Below are 19,206 nucleotides of genomic sequence, written 5' to 3'. Positions count from 1 at the left end.
CCGCCTGCCCAGCGGTGTGTACAGTGCACACCGCTCGGTGTTGTCACAGCGTTAGGCCTCTGTTCCAGAAGGATTGCCGGTCGCTGGACAGGCCTGTCCCGCGGCAGCTGAGGCTGGCACAGGCCAGTCCAGATGTGAAAGAAATGAAAGGCGTTTGTACACACAGGGATTTACCACGCACAGACTGTTCTGAAATTCCCCCAGGCCACTCTCTGGTGCAAAGCAAACTCTGACTCCAGGAAAGTAGGAAACAAAGGACCCAAGAAAGTAGCCCAGCCAGTCACTTCCTGTTAAGTCTACAGGACTGTCCGTGAGGAATTATCTGCCTCCGACACCCCGGCAGTTCAGCGCTGGGACTGGAGCGGACATGTCAGCGCTCTTGAGCCAACACAGGCGGAGCGCAGCCCTCTCAGCATCTGCACGGCCCCGTGGTTTCCGGACGCCGCAGTCCCCATGCATCCCTGCAGCTGCATCCCACAGGGCCTCTCACCTTTCATCCTGCAGAAGGAGGGAGTTCTCTCTTTGCTCATAGTGATGTGAACATGCCCAGGTTTCTCCTCCTGGAGATCTTGCTGGACAAGGGCGTCCTGAAAGCCTGGTTCCCGGCCCTCCAGCCGCCCAGAGGAGCCACTGCCAGCAGGCCAACTGCTGCTCCCCGGGGGTTCCGAGGCTGGCTCCTGCCCCTGCGGCAGTTACCGGTCATGGCTCAGCTGTGCAGACCAGACAGGCACCTGTGTGTAATGGTCCAGCCTGGGGGGAAGGAGCTCATCCTTCCCTGGGGGGTTAGGGTGGGAGAAATTAGGAGGGCACTCAGGAGATGACATTGTGATCCTGGACTGTGACACAGCCTCTAAATTATGAATGTTCAGATACGTATGTACGTGAAGCTGTGTATCCGGGCAGACGGCCGTACATATGAAGGTATGTATATATGAACTTGTGTGTATATATAGGATAATAGGAATCGCAAGTTCTTTTATAAGTTTTGTTTTACTGTGAGATTTTCTTTGGTAACTTTTAATTCTGACATGATTTCAAACTTGCAGAAAAGTATGAGGAGACAAAGAGCGCCTATAAATTCTTTATCAAATTTACCATTTTAAACATTTTGCCCCATTTGCTTTCTCTCTCTCTTTCTCCTGCATATGTAATATGGACAAGCCTTTCCCAAACCATTTGAAAATACGGTGCAGACACTGAATTTCAGAATAAGGACGCCGCCAGGGTGCCTGGTGGATCAGTTGGTTGAGCGTCTGACTCCTGGTTTCAGCTCAGGCCGTGATCTCAGGGTCACGGGATAAAGCCCCATGCTGGGCTTACTGCTCGTGGGGAGTCTGCTTCAGGATTCTGTCTCCCTCTCCCTCTGCCCCCCATCCCCCATTCACTCAGGCCCTCCCTCTGTCTCTAAAATTAATAATCTTAAAAAAACAAACAAACAAACAAAAAGGGCACCACCTGCATAACCACCGCACCAGGATAAAACCTGGAAATTCAGCATGGACACACCATTGATGAAACTACCGACAGAGAGAGGGAAGTGACATTTTACCTTCAAAGGAATAACACATTTTTTTCACACATATTATGAAACTAAGAAAATGCATAACGGAGCAGCATCTTCAAAGCACCTCGTGAAACCAGCCGCCAGCGGGCAGCTCTGCAGCCAGTTTGGGCCATACTTCCCGCATGGAGAGGGGCCTGCCACCCCGCGTCGATGGATGACCGCGGCCAGCTCTGAGGGGGGACACGGAAGTGGTGGAGAGAGCAGGTCCCGAGACTTGTCGTCACAGGAAAGAGACGTCTCCCATCCCGCGAGGTGACAGGTGTGCACTGACCGGCGGTGGCCGCCGTCGCCCCCTCCCCATGAAGCCCTCATGCCGGACACCGGGAGCTTGGGTGGCGCTGTCCCCCGGGGGTCCTCGGTACAACTGGGAGCCAGGGGTCAGAATGTCCTGCGCACGGACAGAACTTCAGGACGTCCTTCCACAGGCCAGACTGGAAGAGATGCCACAGGGGAGTTTTGAGTCCCAAGGGAGGGAACTGCAGATGGCGGGACGGGGACGGACACAGGAAGGATGGACACAGGACAGCTGCTGTTTGGGGGACTCTGCGCCGGCACTAAGGAAGCAGAAGCCAGTGTGGGCTCCACGTCACGCGGGGCCTGGAATGAATGACAGCACGGGAGCCAGACGGGGTTGGGGCTTCGAGGTCCCACACAGTCTGTCTAACTTTTTTTAAGATTTTATTTATTTATTTGACAGACAGAGATCACAAGTAAGCAGAGAGGCAGGCGGGGGTGGGGGAAGCAGGCTCCCTGCTGAGCAGAAAGCCCGATGCAGGGCTCGATCCCAGGACCTTGGGATCATGACCTGAACCGAAGGCAGAGGCTTAACCCACTGAGCCATCCAGGTGCCCCCCAGTCCGTCTATTCTAAAATCCACACAGATGGGGAATCCAGACGTGAAATGTGAAACAACAGAACGTTTACAAGAAAAATCATGACATTCTGATGACAAGCAGGGTCACAACAGATACTCTACTGGTGAGAGTTCTCTCCACAAGTGCCTTCTTGGGAAGAGCCACCCCCAGCCCTCCTGAGACGAGCACACAGGAGGCACGTGTCCGCCCGCCCGACCTGGAGGCCGAGCCCCTGCCGCCCACGTTCACGTCTGAGGTGACTGGGAGCGATGGTGTCCTGGCTCAGCTCCTCCTTTCCCACTTGGGACGCAGAGAGGCAGCCTCCTCCAGAGAAATGTCACCACGCAGGAAGCCCTGGAAAGTTCTCGCACCAAAAGCAGACCACAGACGTCACTAGACGTCCATGCCCTCTCTTGTAACTCGTATAAACTGTCTCCTGAGAAGAGAATTGTCCAGCCTTGTGGTCTCCCCAAGTGACAGCTTATCCCATCTACCTCTTCCATGATGAAGGACGGATGGTTACAGCACAGATGGCCAAAAGGCCTGTCCTGCAAAGTGGTATCTTCCAATGGTGTGCTGCACACCAGGCAGGCTTGAGTCCCCTTAAGAGAATCCCAGACCATTGTCCGGGGAGCTGTAGCCAAACTGGGCTACAGCCCTGGTCTCTGGCCTCCAGTCCCCAGCACCCCCACAGGCCCCGACACACCTGTCCAGGCTCTCCTCCTCTGTGGCCTTGTCCCAGCCGACCTATTTGCTTATGTCTCTCCCCTTCCACTTTGTTTGTCCCTGTTCACGCCCTCCACTCCCTGCCACTCCTCCCTATCCCCCTGCTTCCTTTCCACAGAGTTTCCTGTCCTTCCTTTCTCTTCTGAACAGTTGTTTTCTATTCCTCTGGTCCCTGCTACTCACCTGCTCATCGATGGAAGAACATGTATTGAGAAAGGTAATAACGAATGTTGGCAAGGACATGGAGAAATTGGGACACTCGTACACTGCTGGTGGGAATGCACCAGACAACAGTGGCCTTTTTGGCCTGGCGGGAGAGGTCTTGGGGAAGACCATGGGGTAGGAGGCCCTGGGAGTCTGTCCCCCAATCTAGATGATACTTGCACTGGCAGAATCTGTCCGGGGTAACCCCTTTGGAAATCTGGTGTCTATTGAAGGCTTGCAACTTCCAGGAGAAGGCTTGGGTGGCACATTGCATTCAATTTTGAGTGGTTTCGGCTCTTAACACAGTAGCAACTATCCATTCCCTTCCCCCAGCCATGTGGCAGGCAGCTGTGCATGTATTCCTGAAGCAGCACACAGTTTGGGGAACATAGAGCAAGCAGAAAGGGCCCTGTCCTCCAAATACTGGGGATCTGTGCTGTGACCACCGATGGCTGCTGCTTCTCACAGAGGCGCTGACAAAGAACTCTTGTTTTTCTTCCCCCAGTGTTGCAACCCTCTCCCCTCGGGTCCAAGAGACCTCCAGCGGATTTCAAGGACAAGTTCCGTTTTATTCCCCCTTCATTATTTTGCTCTCCCCCTTCAGGAGCCAGATATTAAAGACTAGGACATTCAAAAAGAAATGCACATGCAGGGGAAAGTAGACATGACTGTGTCTGCCGAGGAAAGGCTCAGAGAAGACCCAAGAGGACGTTATGTTTATGCTGCAAGCTGATCCTTGGCACAGAGAGGCTACAATTTAAAAAAATTTTTTTAATTAAAAATAGCAAACCCTGGGGAAAGTGGAAATTCTAATTTTCAGACTTACCACATTGTTAAATTCAAATGTCTGGTTCTCAACAACAATATAACATAGCAGATGTACAAAACCCAGGAAAGTATGCCCCATTCCAAGGGGGAAAGTAAGTCAACAGAGTCTGTTCCTGAAAAGTAGTACCTATTAGACAAGGACTTCAGAATCATGCTCTTATGGCTCTTAGGGTTGCTCAAGAAGCTAAAGGAAGACTTGCATGAAGTCAAGGAAGCTACCTGTGGATGAAATGGAAGCATCGAGGCAGAGACAGAAAACGCACAGAGGAACCAAAAAGAAACAAAGTACAGTAACTGAGATGGAAAACTCAGGAGAAGCATTGGGAGACAGTGTCAGGCCAGCAAGAAAAGAGTCTGTGAACTTGAAGACTACACTCGACATTAGGAAGGCTGAGAAACGGAGGAGAAAAGATCAAAGAAAAACAAGCAGAACCCAGAAGAAATTTGGCACCTTCAAAAGGACTGACACACGTGTCTTGGAAATCTCAGAAACAGGAGAGAAAAGAGAAAAGGGCAGAGAGAATACTCGAAGAAATCATGGCTGAAAAATTCAGAATTTGAAGAAAGACATGCACACAAACATCAAAGAAACCCAGTGAACCTCCTAGTAAGATGAACTGAGAGAGACCCCAAACGAGACACATTATAATCAAACTTCCAGGGCTGCCAACAAAAAGTCAACACAGGGGAAGGGGTCCCCAGTAAGGCTGCAAGCAGATTGCTCATCAGAAACCTGGAAGGCCGGGAGACCGCAGGCTGATACTCAACGTGAGAACGGGAAAACCGTCAAGAAATCCCATAACTCAGGGGCACCTGGGTGGCTCAGTTGTTGAGCATCTGCCTTCAGCTCAGGTCATGATCCCAGGACCCTGGGATTGAGCCCCACATCGGGCTTCCTGCTTTGCGGGAAGCCTGCTTCTACCTTTCCCTCTCCTACTCCCCTGCTTGTGTTCCCTCTCTCACTGTCTCTCTCTCTCTCTGTGTCAAATAAATAAACAAAACCTTTTTAAAAAAAAAAAAAAAGGAAAGAAAAGAAAAAAAAGAAAGAAAGAAAGAAATCCTGTATCTGGTTCAAGTGTTCTTTGTAAGTGAGGGAGCAATCAAGACATTCTGAAAGAAACAACAGTGGGGGGAGCTGTGACTAGACCTTCCCTACCAAAAAAAGGTCAGCAGAGTCCTGCTAGGTGCAGTGAAGGGTCAACCAGTAACTCAAAGCCACATAGAGAAATAAAGATTTCAGTAAAGGCAATGTATGGGCAATTATAAAAGCTGGTGAAGTTCATTGTCCTGGGACACAGGCTCACTGATACCCTGGGGCCTAATCCAGGGCTAGAGAACAACTCCCCTCCCCCCACACCTCACAACCACATACTAAAGCCAGTTTCTGGGAGTTCCTTCTGTCCAGCGCTGTCCTGGCTATCTAGAGAAAATCACAAGCCTTATGAAAAGGCAGAACACACAGTTTGATGAGACAGGGAGGCCTCAGAATCAGACTCGCGTATGGCAGGGCTGTTGGAAGGATCAGACGGGGGAATTTAAAACAACTCTGGTAATATACTAAGGACTTTAACAGAAAAAGTACACGGTATCCAAGGACAGTATATAGTGTCAGCAGAGAGGTAGAAATTCTAAGAAAGGTTAAAAAGAAAAGCCAGAGATCAAAAACATTTTGACAGAACTGGCGCTTGCTTTTGACGGGCTCATTGTCAACTGGACACGGCCGAGGAGAGAATCTGTCTCTGAGTTGGGAATGTGACTGTAGCGATGCCCAAACTGAAAATCAAAGGTAGAAAAGACCGGGAAAAATACGGAAGAACATGCAAGGACCGAGGGACATCCACAGGGCTGTGACACATGTGTCATGGGGACATCAGGAGGAGGAAGAGACAAGGGAACAGCAGCAAAGTCTGAGGCTGTCGTGACAGAAACACTCCCCAGATTACCACCAGGCTCCGAAGCACAGATCAGGAAGCTGGGAAACAAGACAAATGTCCAGAACAACAACACTTACACGTGTGAGAATGGGGAGTAGATAAAGACTTTCTCAAACAAACGGGAACTGAGGGAGCATGCTGCACGCCGCCCTGCGTCATGAGAGATGTTAAGGAAGTGTTTCAGGGAGCAGGAAAATGAAATAGGTCAGAACCTCAGATCTGCATGAAGAAAGGAAGAGCATCAAAGAAGGAATAAGTGAAGGTAAAAGAAAACATATTTTTCTTATTCTTTTTTTAAGGATTTTATTTATTTGGCAGAGAGGGAGAGAGAGCACAAGCAGGGGAAGCAGTGGGCAGAGGGAGAAGCAGACTCCCCGCCCAGCTGAGAGCCAGACACGGGTCTCCATCCCAGGACCCCGGGATCATGACCTGAGCTGAAGGCAGACGCTTAACAACAGAGCCACCAGGCGCCCCTGCTCTTCTGATTCTTTTTTTTTTTTTAAGATTTTATTTATTTATTTGACAGAGAGAAATCACAAGTAGGCAGAGAGGCAGGCAGAGAGAGAGAGAGAGGGAAGCAGGTTCCCTGCTGAGCAGAGAGCCCGATGTGGGACTCGATCCCAGGACTCTGAGATCATGACCTGAGTCGAAGGCAGCGGCTTAACCCACTGAGCCACCCAGGCGCCCCTGCTCTTCTGATTCTTAATCAATGTAACAGGGAGCATTTTGTTCAAAATCATAATAGCCACTCTGTATTTGACTCTGTATTTATGGATGTTTATGGAGGGGCATAGAGTACAGACGCTCTTACCATACAACCCAAGAATCATGCTCCTTGGTATTTACTCAAATTATTTAAAAATTTGTGACCCCAAAACCTACATATGGATGTTCATAGCAGCTTTATTCATAATTACCAAACCTTGGAATGGACCAGGTAGGTGAGCGGATAGATAAGCTCCGTTGCATCCAGACAATTCAGTGTTACTCAGTGCAAGAAGAAACACGCCGTCAAGCTACGAAAGGACAAACAGGAAACTTACACGTGTATCACCACACGATGGAAGCCAGTCTGAAAGGGGGACGTACTGTATGATTCCATGATTCTATGACATCCTGGAACAGGGAGAACTGTGGAGACCGTAAACAGATCAGTGTTGCCAGGAGGGGACGGGGGCACCATAGGCAGAGCCCAGAGAATTTTTAGGGCAGTGAAAATATTCTGCGTGGCACTGCTACTGCAGAGGTAGAACCTGTCACCGTACATTGGTCTGAAGCCGTAGGAGGACTGTGGACGTGGGGTGACTATGACGTGTCACTGTAGGTTCCCTGAATGTGATGGCTATACCACTCTGGTGGGGATGTTTGGTGGGGGAGCACAGGGGCATCTGGGAAGTACCTGTATGTTCTTCTCAATATTCGCCATGAACCTAAAATGGCTCCAAAAATAGTTTATTAATTTAAAGAAAACACAAGCACAGGGAACACAGACATGAGCAGTCATTTCTGTGGAGATTTCACCGCTGGTTTTCCCTATCAGGAGTGAGGAGCACGTGTTTTAGGGTTAGGGTTAGTGGCCCCAGGTCACAAGTGGACAGTGTGCGTGATGTGGCCTTGCAGGCTGCTGTTCAGGAACAGATAAGGAACTTACTGGTTGCTTTTAATGGAAGTGTGGGAACAAAACAGTCACTGTCCAGTGACCAGCACCTGCTGTATTTTGTTTCCTTCTCCCGTAGGAAAAGGAAGAATTGATTGAAGAATGGCAGCCGGAACCTCTTGTTCCTCCCATCTCGAAAGACCATCCTGCTCTCAACTACAACATCGTTTCAGGGTAAAGTGCTTTGCTTCTCGAAGGTTGTGTACTTGCTCTCCTGTAGGTATACTTGCCAAAGCATACAGAGGTTTATGTAGTGTTTCTAGCAGAAATACAACAGTGAGAAATCTTGGAAGCTCAGAAACCGTTTTAATGCCCGACGTAGGACTCTGCTAAGGACATACGGACAGTTTTACAGTCTCTAGTTTGAGCATTGCAGTTTGTCCCTTTCTTCCATTAAAAAAAACAAAAACCTCGTTTTGCGAAATTGTATGTGTTCCTGGTAATACTTCAAATAGTGAGACAGACTCGAAATGAAAATCAGTGCTCCTGCTTTTTCTCAGCTTCATTGTTTCTGATTTTAGATCTGTTGTGGGTTACCTTCATAGCCAGATGTGAGTCGTGTGCTCACGCTTCTGCTTAGCGAGGCAGCACGGACAGCAGCACTTGACTCTGACAGTTCGAGTTCTGAAACTGACATTCCTTGGGCTGCCTTTCTCCCCACTTGTTCCAAGGTCTGATCTGTCTTTGTGTTTAGTTCTTCTGTTGCTTGTCTTTGCTTTACCACGTCTGCTTTCTTAAATTAAGAAGCATTTTAAGTTTATAGGAAATACCCAACCCATGTATATCCACCATCCAGGATAAATAGGCATTCACCTTTTGCTATCTTTATTTCAGATCTACCTTAAGAAGGAAATAAAACGTTCCAGTTGTAGCTAAGAAACGCCTTCCCATCTACCACTTATTCTTATCACCCACAAAGGACGACCATTCTCATGAAGTTGGCAGATGTCTTTAACTTACATTTAAACCTTTGACAAAAAAGATTCATTTCTTTATTTTAGAGAGAGAGAGAGAGAGCGTGCCCAAGAACAGAGAGGGACAGAGGGAGACAGAGAACCCTCAACAGGTTCCACGCTGAGCACACAGCGTGGTGCGGGACTTGAACTCAAGACCTGACGATCAGGAGCCAAAATCAAGAGTTGGACACTTGACCAATTGAGCCACCCAGATGTCCCTCTATTTATACTTTTAACATGTATCCTTGACACCATGAAATCATTGAGTATTTTGTCTGAATATGTGATGCAGCATATTTCTCTGGGTGTGTCCTTCCGCTCCTGCACTGATGGAAAGGGGGTTTGCATTCTTCACTCCGTGCATTGCTGTGGTCATGTGAAATTTTTAGGCATTCTGCACTCGGACTTACTCATCAGCAGTGCCGTGGTTAAGAAGACCTTCCCTGCCCCCCGAGGTCGAATGTGCCCATGTCAGTATGGTGGTCAGCTGTCCCGGCATGCATTGACTTGTCCATCGTTTACCTACTGAGTAGAAATTTCCCTTTTTCTGTATAGTGTGTGCCCTTCTAACAGGTCTGTTTCTGGCTTTGTTTCTCCTCTGCCAGCGTGTCTGCCTCTCCCCGGTGCCAGAACTTCACTTAAATAGCACAGCTTAAAAATAGGCCTTGACTAGAGCAAGCCCTTCACCTCCTTGTCCTTCTAAACTGCGTGGCTATTTGCAGTTCTGTTCCTTGGTGTGAGCTTGTTTAACTGATCACGTTTGACCGACAGATGAGGTCAGGTTGTGACTGACAGTGCGCTGATGTGGATTCGTGGGAAAACCACCGTGTGCCTGGTGTGTCACTCTGGTCTTTCATGTCCTACAGTAAAGCTGTGTAATTTTCTTCATAAAGACTGCTTGTCTTGGGGCGCCTGGGTGGCTCTGTGGGTTAAAGCCTCTGCCTTCGTCTCAGGTCATGGTCTCAGTGTCCTGGGATGGAAACCCCGCATCGGGCTCTCTGCTCAGCAGGGAGCCTGCTTCCCCCTCTCTCTCTGCCTGCCTCTCTGCCTACTTGTGATCTCTGTCTGTCAAATAAATAAATAAAATCTTTAGAAAAAAAAATGTAACTCTTTTTCAGTGAATGCACTAGTGCTGTTCACTCAGTACTGGGTTAAACAAGAGTAAGTGAATTTACTTAACTTGGAGAGGTTTTTCCTTTCAGTAATAGCTGTATTGACATGATCCACAGATCATGAAATTGAGTGGGTTTTAGTATGTTCACAGAGTTGTGCAACCATTGCCACCATCTCATTTCAGAGTATTTTTTTTAAGATTTTATTTATTTATTTGACAGAGATTACAAGTAGGCAGAGAGGCAGGCAGGGAGGGGGGAAGCAGGCTCCCCGCCGAGCAGAGTGCCTGATGCAGGGCTCAATCCCAGGACCCTGGGACCATGACCTGAGCCGAAGGCAGAGGCTCAACCCACTGAGCCACCCAGGCGCCCCCAGAATATTTTTATCAGCCCAGAAAGAGATTGCACACCCACGCTCACTCACCCCCCCACAGCCCCCGTTCCCCATCTACTTTCCCCTGACACCTACTAACCTACTTTCTCCGTGTTTGCCTGTTTTGGACTTTAAAGGAATCGTGCAGTATGTGGCCCTTTGTGTCTGATTTCTTTCATTTCCAAGGTTTGTCCATGTCGTAGTAGCTTATGTCAGTTTTGTGTCTGAATAATACAGTATTTCACTCTGAATATATCATACATGGCACATTCATCAGTTGATGGTGATTAGGGTTGTTACCACAGTAGTATATGAAAAGAGAAAAATTATATGAGTGCATAAACTCCCATGAATATTTGTGTACTTTTTTTTTAATTTCACCTTTTTTTTTAAGATTTTATTAGAGAATGCATGCATGAGTGGGGGAGGGGCAGAGGGAGGCAGAGAAGGGACTCCACACTTCTGGACCCCGGGGTCAAGACCTGAGCCAAAGGCATTTCCTGGTGACCAATGATGCTGAGCACCTTTTCATGCGCTCATCAGCCGTTTACGTGTCTGTTCTGGAGAATGACCTACTGACATCATTTGCCCATTTTCTAATTGGGTTATTTGTCTTTTATCATTGAGTTACAAGAGCACTTTGTATATTTTGTATACCAGTCCCTTATCAAAAATATGACATGCAGATGTTTACCCCATTCTGTGGGTTTGTCGCTTCTCTGCAGTGTACTTGGAAGCACAGATGTTCCTAATTGTGATGAAGTCCAGTTGTCTGTTTTGTTCTTTTGTTGCTTGTGCTTCCGTGTTGGTTTTGCAATCCTTCCCTGATCCGAGATTTTGCAGGTTTCCTCCTTTGTTTCCAGGAGGAGGGCTCGACGTCCCATTTTTCATCATGTGGATTTGTACTCAATTCCTGTTTTTGGCATGGCGACGTGCCGCAGCTGTCCGTAGGACTCACAGTTACACTCAGGCTTCTCCAGGGAGGAAGTCTGTCTTTCTGCAGAGTAGGAGGGGATCTGAGCCAGTGGCTGCTGCTTACCAGATTTCCAGCTGCCCTCGTGCTCACCGGCAACTGTTCCTGGGGGGGAGGGGGGCTCGTTTTCTAGGAGCAGCGGCTAAGCCGCTCACTGCCGGCTCACGTGCAGCTTGCTTTCTGGTTTGTGACTTCTCACGGACAACCTGTCCGTTTGCCAGGAGTCGTCCCTCTCTGCGTCCTGGGCTTGGTAGCGTCAGATTGTTAGACCTTGGAGGCGTCTTATGTCTCATTAGAAGGAACCGCAGGCTGACAGGTTTTGTTCATTCTGTCCTATTTACCAGAAGCCACTGGTAGGTCTTCCTATTCATAAATAATTCTTAAATTCCTGGAATAAGGCTGTTTGATTGGTTCTTATACATTGCTGGTTTGTTTTGCTCATGTTTGGGATTCTTGACCTGCATGTTGAAATGTGAGTTTTGTTTCTTCTTTTCCCTTCCTGCTGCTGGTCCAGTTCAGGTATCAGATATAATCGGTCTTGCCCTCCTCTGAGTCATCGTGTGGTAGGCACACTGACAACACTGATTCCGTCTCTGGCCCTCCAGTTTCGTGCCCATGCAGTGGCCTCGCCAGGGCTCCGTGGTCTGGGCCCTGTGTAGGTTAACGTATGCCCTGACCAGAAGGGGGGAGGCTCGTTCTGGTCTTCCCTGAAGAAGACACCGTAGCTAACTGGTCGGGATCACTGGCCCGCAGAAGGCGCTAGTTTTGATGACCGTCCCATGACCGTGTCCCCATGCCCTGTGCTCCCAAAGAGCCAGGGCGGGGCTCGCCTGGACGGGGCGCAGAGTGGCTGTACCCTGCCCCGCCCTCCCCGGCTCCCTGTCGGTAAGTCACCCTGCGGCCCTGTCGCACGATGGGGGCCACCTTCAGCTTTCAGTCGTGTGGGGCTGCGCAGCCCGGAGGACGCGTGACTGACCCTCTGCCGCCCTCGAACAGGTCTGCGTGGGTTGCGCTGTTGGTTGTCTTGAGCCTAGATTTTTAGTCCCAAACTCCCTGTCTTCAGTGAGTTCTTCCGACCGAGTGAGTAGTGGTCATCGTCTGTAAGCAGTCGTCCTTCTTCTTACTGTTCCCGAGGGACTTGGCCTGAGCAGCTTCTCGGGTCGCGCTGACCACACGCCTTTAGGGACAGACGTGTGTGACATGCACGTGCACGCTCGTGTTTCCCTGCAGGCTGTGCTTGCTCGGTCCCGCTTCTCACTCAGCTCTGCCTGAGGCTCGTCTTCTGACACAGTGGAGGCTCTGTCTTAGTTTCTCCACATGGGGCCTTGCAGACACAGGTGCTGACCCTGTCCTCCGTCCCACTCTGGTCAGTGTTTTACACCTGGTCCCCTTTCATCCTCCCCCCAGCCCCCAACTCGGCCGCCCCCTGAGATACTTCCACTGAACTTCCAGTCGTCGCTTGACGTCCTTTATGTCTGGATTACTAAAGTGATACTTTTTATTTTTATTATGCATGTATTGTTAACCTTAAAAATAGTTACTTTTACCAATAAAAATGGGTTGATTTGGGAATAAAAATGACAACTTGGGACCAGCAAGTTAGGGCAAAACCGGAGGCAAGTCCAACAAACAAGGGAGCGGAATGCCGTTTTCTGAGGGAGGAGGCTGTTGGCAGGGGCTGTTTAATGAAGGTTTTTTGGGGGCAAGCGAGAGTCCAGGGCGGTGACGGCTTTTCCCTGGCTGAGCTGCAGGGCTGGTGCGTCTCTTGTAGGAGATGCTGTTCCCCTCTTTCCCAGTTAGGGGCTGTAGTTGAAGATTGCTTCCTCTGGGAGGGGCCTGGATTCCCCAGTTCTTCTTGTGACTGGCATTGAGAAGTGCTGCTGCTCCTCCAGTTTCTCCCCTAGCTGCCCCTCCAGCCTCCCTTCTCTTCTGGGGCAGATGAACCAGTGAGACAGACGTCCGTTAGTTGGCGTTAGGGGTAACGAAGAGATCTCGCGCGGCGCAGACGGGATGGGGAGGGCAGGATGTGCTTCTCGCTCCCTCCTTCCGCCTCTGTTGTGTCCTTAGCTGCTTTGCTCTTGTTGGGTCCCTCAGCTGTGCCCACCCCACTGCCACACAAGATCTGGCAATGACCGGCCCCTTGTGCAGCTGCGTGAGTCTCTGGGGCCCGCAGTAGGTCCAGACACACGCCTGCCTCATTCCATGGGGCTTCCCTACCTGGTGGCTCCCCTGAGTTGGGATATGGGGGCCCAGTTCCCCAGAGCCCTGCTGGGCAACATTGTTTTATTTTGTATTTTTCTGAGTATTTGGGCCTTTTGAGTATCATACCATCTGCCTTGGAGCTGCCAGGGTTTTCCCGACCAGTGAACACCTCTTCATGTCATCACCTGCTCTCACTGCTCTCCGGCGCATCTTGATAAGCCCGAATCCTGTGTGCCTCGCAGACTTCCCTCCTCAGCCTGCTCTCAGCTTGGTGCTCTGTGTGTCTGCGTCTAGCACACGTTCGCGTCCTTCCCGTCGTCAGATCTCTGAGCTGGGGTGAACCTCAGGGCCCCAGAGAGCTGCTGTCGGCGGGGCCTCCTTGCCTCTGTCCCTGCGAACCGGTCCTGGCCACACTTACCGTGGCTCCTCGGTAGAGCTGTGAGCACCGCTGGCAGGGAGACCCGCGGCCGGTGGGGAGGGGTCCGGACTCCTCCCGGCCAATGAGCAGAGGCTGCGGTGATCGAGGCTTGAGCCTCCCTCCGCCAGATTCCTGCCCGTGGGTGGTCACGGCTGGTGTTTAGAAATGTGGCTCTATCGGGGGAAGGATGAGTTCAGTCCAGGGAGAGAGTCGGCATCAGAATTTGAAGTGTGGAAGACACTAAGCTGTCGGGTGAGCTTGGCCATGAAGCAGGAGTGCCCCGCACGACACGGGGCTCCTGGCTGCAGAGAGGAGTCCTGTCAGCACGCCTATGCGGTCAGTGACCCACGGCGCAGAGCGAACAGCGGGGCTGGCAGAGAGGTTAGGGATGTGTTGACGGATTTCTGTTACGTTTTCTGCTTCGTTGCGCAGATGTAGTGCGACAGAAGTATGTGTGTGAGATGCCTAATAGAACTGCTCATTCGGTGTGAACTCAGAAATTGTATGATCACGAGAAAACGTCCCCCCGTTTTCATCAGCACAGTTCTTCTTGCTTTAAAAACAGTGATGGCATCTACGGTTCGGTGACGTGCGGTAAGTATTGCCCATCTGTGAGCTTTGTCTGCGGTGTCGTCACCGAACCAGGGTCTCTCCCTCTCTCTCTTTTTAAGTAGGCTCCACACACAGCGCAGAGCCCAACACCGGGCCTGAGCTCACGATTCTGAGACCAAGACCTGAACTGAGACCAAGGGTTGGACGCGTAACTGACTGAGCACCCCCGGCTCCCCAACTAAATTCTTTTTTTTAAAAAGATTTTATTTATTTATTTGAGAGAGAGACAGTAAGAGAGAGCATGAGTGAGGAGATGGGCAGAGGGAGAAGCAGACTCCCCATGGAGCTGGGAGCCCAATGCGGGACTTGATCCCGGGACTCCAGGATCATGACCTGAGCTGAAGGCAGTCTTCCAACCAACTGAGCCACCAGGGCACCCCTCCCCCACTAAATTCTTAATTTTGACTCCAATTCATCCATTTTGGTCTCACTCTGTGTGTGCGGGAGGACTTGCCATACTCCACGGCGTCGCAAGGACATTCTTCCACATTTTCTTTTGTTACCTCTTTGATCTCCATTTTCTTTTGTTACCTTTTCTGCCCATTCTTGCTTTTGATTTTGATGTTTTTATATTTCCTTCATCTTTGTCTTATTTCGCATTTTTTCCCAAGGTCCTTCATTTCATTTAGCTACTTCTTTCTTAATGAGTTTTTTTTTTAAGATTTTATTTATTTATTTGAGAGAGAGAGACAGTGAGAGAGAGCATGAGCGAGGAGAAGGTCAGAGAGCGAAGCAGACTCCCCATGGAGCTGGGAGCCCGATGTGGGACTCGATCCTGGGACTCCAGGATCACGCCCTGAGCCGAAGGCAGTCGTCCAACCAACTGCGCCACCCAGGCGTCCCTCTTAATGAGTTTTAAAATCAAGGTTTGCCACTTATCTGTGTTGGGCTTATAGCTCACTTTTTGTTGTTGTTCTTTTTTAAGTACTACAAGTTAGCCCGATAAGAAAACTAGTGGCTGATTCATCAATACCACTTCCTAATTTTACACTTCAAAAGTAATGAGAAGACGGCACCTGGTGGCTCTGTCGGCGAGGCGGCTGCCTCTTGATTAAGGCTCGGGTCATGGTTTTAGGGTCATGAGGTCAAGTTCTGCGTTAGGCTCTGTGCTCAGCTCCGAGTCTGCTGGGGATTCTCTCTCTCCCTCTGCCTCTCCCCCATTCCCGCGTGTGTACTCACACTCTCTCTAGAAATAAATAAATCTGAAATGGTTCATCAGTTAGGTTGAGCGGAGAGCCAGGAGACCAGTGTGCAACCAGGGTAGAGTGACATCAGTTCTGTGTCATGTGGCCCCAGGGTGATGTAACAGCACGTGCCCTGGAATGTGAATATCTGCTCAAATGTACCTCTGTCCTCTCTCTCCCAGCCACAACATTGTGGTGAATGGAAAGAAATGTGTCAACTTTGCCTCCTTTAATTTCCTGGGATTGTTGGATAACACTCATGTCAAGGTAAGTAGGTCCTGTGCGGAATTGCCGATTACCTACAGACCTGGGCAAGAGAGAAGAGACCCAAGTAGAACATGGGAAGGGGCTCCCTCTGCTGGCCACTGGCCGTCGCTCTTTCTTGGCAGAGCTGTGACCAGAGTTGACAGAGTGGAGGCAGTCAGGGTGTGTGGTGTGGCTTGGCGGCCGCGACATCCGGGGAGCCCTGTGACCCAGCCCCCAGGTCACAGTTGGAGGTGTGCCTCGGAAATGGCTCTGTGTCCCGGAGGACGGTGAGCCGTTCGGAGGAAAGACTTCTGTCCAGAAATGCCAAAAATCATAACGGCCTTGAGTCAACCGTGTTTGGGTGATGAGACTAACGCTGCTTTTCCACGTTTTAAGGTCTGTCCCTCCATCTTCACACGTATCTGCTCTCCGTGTCCTGTCAGAATCGCCATGCTTCTAAGAGAGCAAGGAACATAGTTGGCGGCGGGGGGTGCTGGGAGGGGGCTAACGAATAGGGAGCATCGGTTGTGAGCCCTGGAGATAAAGCATTAAGACTGGACTTTTCTCCCACAAAGGTGGCAGCTTTGGCGTCTCTGAAGAAGTACAGCATGGGGACTTGCGGACCTAGAGGATTCTATGGCACATTTGGTATGTACCGCTGTCTCCTTCACACCACGCACCCGCATCTAACAACGGACTCAGCTTAGTTTCAGAACTCGGAAAAGAGATCCGTGATGAACTGGTGTTGAGTGGGTGAGTCTGTGCGTGGGAGGGGCCCTGGTCCTTGTGGAGGAAAGGACCTGCTGCCCAGGGCCAGCTCGTCAGCCCGGCGGAGCCCGAGCTGCTCTCGTAGGTGCCCCAAGGACCGTGGCACGAGGAGACCCAGTTTGTTTCTGTCACACTTGCCTGTTGAAGGGGATGGGTCCTGCCGCAGATGGCCCTGCTCTTCACAGTCGTGCAGGAACCGACTTCTTTCCCGTGCCCTTCCTCCAGTGCCGAGCCCACCGTCCTTGTGATTTTCTGCGAGGGTGCAGCAGGGGGCCGGCGTGGAGGAGCAGGCCGCGTGGCTGCAGTAGCCCTCGAGGCAGGCACAGGGTGTTGCACATGGCTCTGCCCACCTTCCCCTGGGAGCCCAGACCCTGGCTCGAGCCTTGCTATGAGTGAGCTGGGGGATGGCTCCAGCTGGGCAGCCGACTCCTGCGGGAAGGGAGACAGGACAGAGGGGGTGGGAGGTGGCGAAGGATCGGTGATGGGGCTCTTTCTGGAAGGAAGAGGGTCACTGGCGACCAGCTGGGTCTGAGGATGAGTGTGGTTCTAAACACGACGAAGTCCCCAACTCCGAGTCCTCAGGGAAAATGTTGTTAAATGATCATTCACGTGAATATAGTACTGGACATAACATTCTGGCTTCCACACGGCAGCTTGTGGGGAAAATAGAGCCTGGGAGATGGCTTCCGTCTTCCATTCTGTCCAAGTTTCCATGTCTAAGCCTGTGCGTGTATGTGTCTGTCTGAAATGGTGAAGGTGTTTTTATTGAAGGGAGAACCTTTCTGTACTCCGTAGCTAGCTTAGTGTTAGATCATTGGTATTGGAAACAGACAACAGAGAAGGTGTCCCAGTATTTTAAGCTGGAACGGGTCTGAAATATCGTGTGTTCCAGCATCCCAGTCCTTCAGAAGCAACATGGAAGGTTCAGAGAGGTTACGTGACTTCCTCACAGTCACACAGCTCACGAATTTCAGCCTTATAACAAGGAGCCAAGTACTCTGATGCCAGCCCTGATGGCAGAACCAAAGACTTGCAGAGCGCCGGTCAGTCCCCCTCTTTAGTCTAGTGCAGCCATGGTTGTCTGCGTGGTTGAGGATTTCTTAGGTGAGTAGCATTAGAGAGCTAGGCAAGGATTTCTTAGGTGAGTAGTATTAGAGAGCTAGGCAAGACATTTTTTATGGGTGGTTCGTTGTAATCTCATCAACAATAATTTCTATGATTTGCTTGCTGGGGCTAAAAAATTTACTTTCTTTAAAGCATTTCTTTGTAGCGGATTTTATTTGCATGTGTGGCCTTGACTTCTTCTTGGGAGTCAATTTAAGAAAATAGCGGATTTATTGCTGAATCAAGTCATGAAAAAGAAAGGTTTTAACTCTTTGAAACCAGTTTTCCCAGAGCCGGTAAAATAGCCCAGTCAGCTCGGTGTGTGGCTCCCCTGGACTGGAGTGTGCAGTAGCGGCTGATCGTGGGCTTCCACATGCGGGATCTTTAGTTCATGGTTTCTTTCTCTTTTTTTAATATTTTTATTTATTCCTTTGACAGTGAGAGACAGTGAGAGAGGGAGCACAAGTGGGGGGAGTGGGAGAGCGAGAAGCAGGCCCCCCGCTAAGCAGGGAGTCCCATGCGGGGCTCAATCCCAGGACCCTGGGATCGTGACCTGAGCCGAAGGCAGAGGCTTAACCACTGAGCCACGCAGATGCCCCAAGTTCATAGTTTTTAAGTTAGTATTTTTGATTGAATAATTTAGCCCATGATGTAAGCTTTGGAAGGTTCACAGAGAGTGAAAGTTTTCTCCTCCCCTCCTCCCCCACCATTATCGCAGCACCCCTCCCCCCCTGGCCCCCACAAAAGGCAGCTACTAAGGAGCTACTACTTTGAGTCGTTCCTTACTTATTCCTCCAGGGATGTTTTTCAGCGAATGCAAACGACTTCCGTACATACATTTTCCCTCTATTTTTACAAAAATGGTAGCATAGCCTGCATGTGTTCTGTACCTTGCTGTTGGAGTGAGTTTGAAATTTAAATTTGGTTTGGGTTTTTAGGGGTCCTGAGCAGACTCCTTGCTGAGCGCAGAACCTGACGAGGGACTCAGTCTCACAACCCTGAGTTCATGACCCGACCCAAAATCAGAAGTTGGACGCTCAACCAACTGAGCCACCCAGGGCCCCCACGAAAGGTGATTTTTTTACTGTCATCTTTTTTTCCCCCTGAGAGTAATACATTCAGGCATCTACTTTCAAAGATGAAGAGAATTCCTTGTTTAGCTCTTTTCTCAGCTTTTCAAAAATGAATGTAAATCACTAGTGAAAATGAATTTCTTCAGTAAAATGTTCTCCTTTTTATTACTTCATAGTAACGTATTAGATGACATTAGATGATTAACACAGAAAAAATAAGTCAAATGACGGTTGAGTTAAAATTCATCTAGTTTCTTGGGCTGAATGTTCTGCCTTTGGCAAGTAGAACCACTCAAGGTCTCTGGTCATCTCGTCAGGACCATGTGATTAGGAGTTTTCCAGCTTCTTATTTTATTGTCAGAGCGTGTGTTTGAGAACAGCACCAGGATTTCTCAGGTTGCAGAGAGGACTTTCTCTA

The 19,206-nt window shown here is 49.9% G+C and overlaps 1 protein-coding gene across 1 annotated transcript in view; it reads left to right on the top strand.

Annotated features, from left to right (window-relative positions):
• Nucleotides 1-542: 542 nt before the first annotated feature.
• The window catches only part of LOC122905386 (serine palmitoyltransferase 1-like), a 31,689-nt gene continuing 13,025 nt past the window's right edge, over nucleotides 543-19,206 (top strand). Inside the window, 4 exon segments of the mRNA XM_044247002.1 lie at nucleotides 543-737; nucleotides 7,847-7,941; nucleotides 15,771-15,864; nucleotides 16,419-16,491. Of these exon segments, the coding sequence (XP_044102937.1) occupies nucleotides 543-737; nucleotides 7,847-7,941; nucleotides 15,771-15,864; nucleotides 16,419-16,491 (457 nt within the window).

Source organism: Neovison vison, chromosome 4 (assembly GCF_020171115.1).
Source record: "Neovison vison isolate M4711 chromosome 4, ASM_NN_V1, whole genome shotgun sequence".
NCBI classification, from domain to species: Eukaryota; Metazoa; Chordata; class Mammalia; order Carnivora; family Mustelidae; genus Neogale; species Neogale vison.
This window is presented reverse-complemented; position numbering and strand designations above follow the sequence as displayed.